The sequence below is a fragment of the Malus domestica genome, chromosome 16 (genome assembly GCF_042453785.1).
Source record: "Malus domestica chromosome 16, GDT2T_hap1".
Taxonomy (NCBI): domain Eukaryota; kingdom Viridiplantae; phylum Streptophyta; class Magnoliopsida; order Rosales; family Rosaceae; genus Malus; species Malus domestica.
The window spans coordinates 8216272-8224228 of NC_091676.1; the positions used below are offsets into that span (position 1 = coordinate 8216272).

At 37.0% G+C, this 7957-nt stretch overlaps 1 protein-coding gene and 1 non-coding gene across 2 annotated transcripts; both read left to right on the forward strand.

Annotated features, from left to right (window-relative positions):
* Window positions 1-662: 662 nt before the first annotated feature.
* TRNAL-UAA (transfer RNA leucine (anticodon UAA)) lies at window positions 663-745 on the forward strand. Its single transcript has one exon. It is a non-coding gene; the product is annotated as a tRNA-Leu (tRNA).
* An 841-nt stretch (window positions 746-1586) lies between these two features.
* LOC103403145 (proteasome subunit beta type-5) lies at window positions 1587-4874 on the forward strand. Its single transcript, XM_008341972.4, has 8 exons — window positions 1587-1716; window positions 1860-1988; window positions 2672-2801; window positions 3440-3546; window positions 3803-3937; window positions 4018-4121; window positions 4398-4498; window positions 4583-4874. The coding sequence occupies exons 2-8, from the start codon at window positions 1875-1877 to the stop codon at window positions 4708-4710; spliced, it is 819 nt and encodes a 272-aa protein (XP_008340194.3). The 5' UTR covers window positions 1587-1716; window positions 1860-1874; the 3' UTR covers window positions 4711-4874.
* The last annotated feature ends 3083 nt before the right edge of the window (window positions 4875-7957 follow it).

A 7957-nucleotide genomic window follows, 5' to 3' on the forward strand; every position in this document is an offset into this window, starting at 1 on the left:
TTTCGAGCTACTTCATCAAAAATTGATTCAATATATAGTTGAGGAAGATTTAGTCTGCGTTGAACAACCTTTTGATGTAATAGTTGACCCTCTATTAGAGTATACTTTTGATATGTAATTAGTGGGGGACACTCGTTTCTCTTCGATTATGTTGAAATCTCTTACAAGATTTTATCGAGGTCTAAATAAAATGCACCAAATCTTCTTTTATGTACTTCTAGGAGAATATGTTTACTTGGTTTTAATCGTTTAGGATTTCATATTACGATTCAATGACATGAACCAACAATAATTTAACAAATGTTGTCGCGTTTTTAAAACTCGAGTTTTCATCTACTAAACACGTAAAAAGACTCTTCTTAAGGCTTACAAACAAGAGAATATTACTTTGTATATCATCTATATATCATTGACGAAGACCTAAGTATTGTTCATTTTTCTTTTGATCATTTGGTTGTGTCAATTAGATTAGATTCGATTAGATATGGAACTAACTTGTATTTATGGGGTTGTATTGGTGGGTCATAGATTACATGTGATCTTCAAAGTGTTGGTACTCTCCACGTTCAATGCATGAAAACTACTAGACAAGCATATAGAAAAACAAAAATCATAAAAAATAAGTCAATGATATATTTAAAAGTGCACAAAACTTCCCATCTGCTGGTTTGCCCGAGAGGTTAAGGGGGAAGACTTAAGATCTTCTGCACATAAGTGCGCATGGGTTCGAACCCCATAGCCAGCAAAAAAGTTTAATTTTTAAATTTTTTTTCTTGATATATCCTATTTTAATCCCCTTTTTTTTTGTTAGAAAAAGCCCAATTTAATTATATAAAAACCAATTGGGCCTACCGTTTGGACCCAAATTAAAGCCCAACACGTGGCTCTACTTTCTTTCCAAATTAAAGCCCAACATGAAGGACACAAAGGTGTTGGCTAGAATGTTCTAAATTATTTAATACAAGCAAACGATTCAGATTCATTTTCAATTGTTGCATATGATCTAAAATACTTGTTACGAACTTAATCTAAAATACGTTTTCGGGCTTCACCAAATTTAATATATTATTTAACTTTTTAAGTATTTATACTTGTGTGCTGGTAGATTAATTCTTCATGCAATAAAAATACACTTGTATTCTTTTTTCTTATGATTTAATATGAATTTCTTAATTAAAGATAGAAAAAAAATAAATGAACGAGGCTATCTGAATTTGATGCTAACTGGATCTAGATTGATAAGTCAAATTCGATAATTTAGATAAGTATCGAATATGTTAATTCAATTATAAACGAAGCCAGATATAGGTCAAGGCTAATCTAATTCGAATTCGACCCGTTTACAGATTTTTTTTATAATTTAAAATAAATATGATAAGTGAAGGGCAATGGTAGGTTACAGGTTCAACGTTTTTCTTTTGTCTTAATAAATTGGAGATGTTATAATTTAAGTGGCTGTAAAAAATGAAGAAAGAAAAAAAAAGAGGAATCTTATTGAGGTGGTCACGCGAGACGAATAATTCGACATGGGCCTATTTTATCGGCCCAACTTAAAGCCCATCATCGACCCCAAATCGTTAGTTTTCTTTTCCTCCCGCACAAGAAAACCAAAACCCAATACAAATAGGCAGCATTCCTACCAGTATCTTTTTAGCTCGATCTCACCATCCCTTCTTCCTCTTTGGTCTTCGTCTGCACGATCATCAACCTCTCAAGGTACTTTCACAATCCCTAATTTCTCCCAATTTTTTTTCGATGTTCATTACCGAATGTTCGAAATTTGACACAGATTGCACCATTTTTCGATTTCTAGGGTTTATGTGCGATTTTAATTTTTCGTCTAATGTTGTGCGTCTCAGAGGATTTTAAGAGCTATGAGGCTTGACACTAGCGGTCTTGAGTCACACGCGCCGCTGTTCGGCGAGAGCAGTGGGTTTCTTGACGGCGTTTCGGCTCCTCCGTCGTTCGAGGTTCCGACGACGAATGATGTGAGTTTTTTATGAGAGATTTGCAAAGTGGGTGTTGTCTAGTTTCCTGTTTTTCTCCTGATTATCTGGAATTTTATTTTCTTGCTCTGATTTTATGAACTGGGTGTTCAAATTTCTTCTGTTTTGTTAATTATGATTTACTGGGGTGTCTGATATTTAATTAATTGATCTTTTGATTTGTGAAGTGGATTATGGTATTTCTGGTGGAGGTTTTGATTTATGATTTCTCACCAAATTTTATGACAAGGGTAATTTACTCGATATGATGATCTCTACGACTGTGCTGGGTGGGTGGTGGACATTTTCTTGCTGCCGTCGTTTTCTTTCGATGATGTTATTGTTTTTTTGTTGTTCAATGATCGAAGTTATACTGTTTTTGTATTTGATTAGTTGATTAGTTGCTGAATATATTTTTAGAACTTCCTGGTTCATAGTTATTGCCTCGTTTTCACGCAGTATACTTCGATTTTCAGGCCCTCTTCTTACTCTCTGTGGTTAAGTTATGTTTGTACTCACATGTCTATCTATCTAAATTTGTGGTTAATTTGCAGTACGAGATGGATCTAAGTATGGCTATGGGGTACTTAGATGTTCATTTTACTCTCTCTTTCCGTAGTTTTTAGTCTCTGTGTGGTAGAATTTGGCTGAATATATGGTTTTATGTTTTTTTGCTGCTGTTTCAGTTTGATGGATTTCAGAAGGAAGCTATTCAGATGGTGAAGCCGGCGAAGGGGACAACCACACTTGCGTTCATCTTCAAGGATGGAGTCATGGTTGCTGCTGATTCTCGGGCCAGCATGGGCGGATATATCTGTAAGATGTTTTGTTACTTTTTTCCTATTGCTTGCATATATGAGATAGTTGTATGCTTTATGCCATGAAGTTTGTTTGTAATGATGCTTTAAACTATTTAGTGAAAATGTATCTATTTTACGTTTCCGAATGATTTTGATTAAGTGCTCCATTAATCGTATTGGCATATTGGCATATTCTATTAGTTTAGGAGTGCTAGAGAGTATCTCTTACGTCCACATACCGGTGTACATTGTTCACAGTTTAGTGTTGTTTTGATTAAGTGCTCTGTTCACCGCGTTTACATTTCCTTATCTTACATTGCCGGTCCCAAGCCCGGATAAAGGAGGAGGGGGAGGGCGTCAGGTAGTCGACAGCCGGCACTCCATGATCACGTCGAATCCTTATGAAAATTATTCGGATTGGCATATTCTATTAGTTTAGGTTTCCTGCCTCGTGTCAGTTATGTCTGCATACCGGTTTACATTGTTCACTTTTTAGAGTGATTTTCATTAAGTGCACTATTCATCGAATTGACATATTCTTAATCATAATAGTTTAGGTGTCCTAGAGAGTATCTGCTATGTGCATACTGATGTTACTTTCGTTGTATACAGAACATGGGTTCACATTTACCATCTTGTTTCTTATCTTTTCAGCATCACAATCTGTGAAGAAGATTATTGAAATCAATCCTTACATGCTTGGTACAATGGCTGGAGGAGCTGCTGACTGCCAGTTTTGGCATAGGAATCTGGGGATTAAGGTAGTGCATCTATTCTGTTTTGTTAATTTGCAGTTTAAAAACTTTAGACTTGTCAGCTATGATTCAAATTGAAGGGCTGGATTTATAATTTTTTGGTGCTGTATACTTGGATGACAAATATGCTTAAGAATCTTTATCCTGATGAAATTTTATAGGAGTGGTGCCATATTGACGTTCACAATGACAATTGTGCTATTTATTTTGACTTAGTATATGGTTATTGGTTACCAACAACCAATCTTTTGTTATGGCTCAGTGTCGGTTGCATGAGTTGGCAAATAAGCGGAGGATTTCAGTTACAGGAGCATCAAAGCTGCTGGCAAACATTCTTTACTCTTATCGTGGTATGGGTCTCTCAGTTGGGACCATGATCGCAGGCTGGGACGAAACGGTAAATGAGATACAAATCCTGTCCCATTAATTTTTGATGTCATTTATACTCATGTAATGTGTATCCTCGTTTGAGTGCAGGGTCCTGGATTGTATTATGTCGACAGTGAGGGAGGCCGTTTGAAAGGAATGAGGTTTTCTGTTGGTTCGGGCTCGCCTTATGCTTATGGTGTTCTGGATGATGGGTGCGTACTTTCCCTCTAGTTTTTTTTCGACTATCGTTGCAATAATGTTGAACCATTGTTTCTGCAATGTCTTCTCTAGTTGTCTTTAATGATTGAACACGAGAGTAATAATGCATAGGATTTAGTTACACATAAGAATCACAATCATTATCTTACATTATGTATACTGAGTTCTAGCTACTCAGTGTAGCGGAGTTTTATTTGTATGCAAGCATCATCTTACTGTACAGTTTTTTCTGCACCCGTCATTCTACTAACTAAAGTTGCTTATGTTAGGTACCGATATGATATGTCTGTAGAAGAAGCTGCTGAGTTGGCTAGAAGAGCAATATATCATGCAACATTCCGGGATGGAGCCAGCGGCGGTGTTGCGAGTGGTAAAAATCTCTCTCTCTCACTAGGGTTTTATTTTCTGCACATACATGACTTGTATTTTTTATGAAATTATTTTTATTAATCAGTATATCATGTGGGAGCAAATGGATGGAAGAAGCTTTCGGGAGATGACGTAGGGGAGCTTCACTACTCGTACTACCCTGTGGTCGCAGGGGCTGTGGAGCAGGAGATGGTCGAAGTAGCTGCACATTGATGAAACTTTGTGATATATTTCCTTCCATTTTCATTTTATCTGCTGTTACTGATGCTTAAAGTTTCGGATTCAAGTAAACCCTGACCCGGTGATACGGTATCACTCTATAATTTCTCCCGCATCAACGAGAACAAATTTTATTTGCGGGGATTGGGCCCTCACCATTCTCGTGAACATGTTGAACAACCGACGTTGATCATTTCATGCCGAATCAATCTGATCCCTTAAGCCCAAAGCATGCAAGTATAATAATTATGAATATATATTTAATTGTTGCCTATGGGTGGATGTATGTATATATATATATTTATAATTTTTTTTTAACAAACAATATTATCTATACTAATGGCACGTTTAAGTACTTGTAATCGGAATCAATTCACGCAATTGGATTCCGATTATGGGATACACCTTTGTTTACGTAATCTTGGGGAATCGAAATATATGTGGGGTCCACACGCATTAAGGAATCCAACTCCTAATTTTGGCGGAATTGGACTCCCTACATAAGGTAAGTATTTCAATTCCTTGTGACTTGAGGAATCCGGAATGGAGTTTATTTACCAATTATGCCATTTCTTGTTTCTTATTATCCCAACATTGCCCTTCATTTGACACTCATTATGCCATCTTCTAATAAATAAATAAAACTTATTTATATATTTTTATATAGATGAATTTTATATTATATAAATTTAATTCAATTAATTAGTATGAAAATAATTTATTTATGTAAGGGCAATTTAGTAATCAACCTAGTTTTCAATCCTATTGAAGTGAATTAGTAAACAATTTATATGGATTCAACATCATTCTTGCCATATTTTAATAAATAAATAAAACTTATTTATATATTTTTATATAGATGAATTTTATTATATAAATTTAATTAAGAATTTAATTTAATTAATTTGTATGGAAATAATTTATTTGTGTAAGGGCAATATAGTAATCAATCGAGTTTTCATTCCGATTGAAGTGAATTAATAAACAACTTATATGGACTCAACATCATTCATACTCTGATTCCAGACAGTTTTAGTAAACAACTTCAACAAGAATCTGATTCTAATTCCACCTCATTTCAATTCCTCCTTAATCTAATTCCTCCTCAATTCAATTCCTCTCAATTTGATTACGGATTAGTAAAAGCGCCCTAAGGGGGAGGGGGATATGATTAGTCTCATAATATGTTAGCAATAATGTGATTTAAATTCGTTTTTGGTGAAAATTGAACTTAAGACTTCTCACTTGCAGGTGAAAATAAATACTACTAGACCGTAGTATTAAGTGGTAGGTGGATGTATATTTTAATGTTGCACGATGTCATCACTAATCTGAATCCAAGTAAGAAAAAGGCGAATACAAAATGTATGCTTTCTTTTCTTTGTATGTAAAGTTAATTATTGTTTTGGGTTTTGAGCATCTTTTTACATCTTGTTGATGCACAAAACCGGATGGTCTTGGTACAACGTAAATCCGACCGTGAATCTGCATAAAATGTAAATGACACAAGAGTTATCGTGGTTCACCCCAAGGTTTGGGCTACGTCCACACTGATTGTATTATATTTCTCCATTGAAGAGGGAGAGAGAGCTTAGGGGATGTGAGGAGGCTTAGGGTTTGTGAGGGTGAGGATGCCCTTTTATAGAATAAGGGCTCATTCCCTAATTACATATTTGCCCATTCCTTTATTACATAATCACATTTAAGTCCCTCAAGTATTTATACGAGGTCTAAATACGAGGCCCTAAATATGGTATAAACAGTAGTCCCCCAAGTCTTCAGTCAAGAGAGTCTTTTGGCTGGAGACTTGAAATTCAGTCCATGTGTGGGCCGAAGTAACTAGATGTTGTCTTGAACTGATGCTCGATATGAGGCAGTGCTCAATCTGAAATGACGCTCAACTAGAAGTAGCACACGCTGTGAGGCTGCTCGGCTCGTGGCTTATGTTGCCTTGGTTGGCTCGGCTTGCGGCGTTTGAAGGTGAGGGAATCCATTTTATAGAATAAGGGCTCGCTCCTTAATACATAAATGATGGGTTAGGAGTGATGCTTGCGGAGAGACGGTTGCTCAGCTGGCGGCGCTGCTCTCTAATGATGGTGAAGGAGTCCCTTTTATAAAATAAGGGTTCGCTCCTCAGTACATAAATGATGGGTTAGGAGTGATGCTCGCGGCGAGACGGTTGCTCAGCTGGCGGTGTTGCTCTCTAATGATGGTGAGGGAGTCCCTTTTATAAAATAAGGGTTCGCTCCTCAGTACATGAATGATGGGTTAGGAGTAATGCTCGCGGTGAGACGGTTGCTCAGCTGACGGCGTTGCTCTCTAATGATGGTGAGGGAGTCCCTTTTATAAAATAAGGGTTCGCTCCTCAGTACATGAATAATGGGTGCTCTCTAATGAAAATGAGGGAGTCCCTTTTATAGAATAAAGGCTCGCTCCTCAATACATAAGTAATGGGTTAAGTCCCCCAAGTATTTTTTATGAGGCCCAGTTGAGGCCCAATATATGGTACATAATGTAGTCCCCCAAGTCTTCGGTCAATAGAGTCTGTTGGCTGGAGACTTCAAATTGAATCCATGTATGAGCCGAAGTGGCGGTTGTTCGGATGTGGTATTTGTATACCCTGCACTGAAGCTTTGTAGGTGAAACTTTGCAAGTGAAGCTTTGAAGCTGGAGCTCTGTAAATGAAGCTTTTGAAGCTGATTGACATGAGTGATGCTCATGAATGTTTATGTTGATTGACATGAGTGATGCTCATGGATGTTGTCATGAGTGATGCTCATGAATGTTGACATGAGTGATGCTCATGAATGTTTATGTATGATTGATATGAGTGATGCTCATGAATGTTTATGTATGATTGACATGAGTAGTGCTCATGCTCATGAAGATAAGTTCCTTCTTCACCTGGTTGGTGGTATAAGTGGCAAGGTGCCAAAGGATATTAGAGTACGGGTTGTACATTTCATCACTGGATTGGTGGCATGAATGGCTAGTTGCCAAATGATATTAGAGTACGGGTTGTACATTTCATCACCTGGTTGGTGGCATGAATGGCTAATTGCCAAATGATATTAGAGTACGGGTTATACATTTCATCACCGAGTTGGTGGCATACATGGCTAGTTGCCAAATGATATTAGAGTACGAGTTGTACATTTCATCACCGGGTTGGTGGCATGAATGGCTAGTTGCCAAATGATATTAGAGTACGAGTTGTACATTTCATCACCTGGTTGGTGGT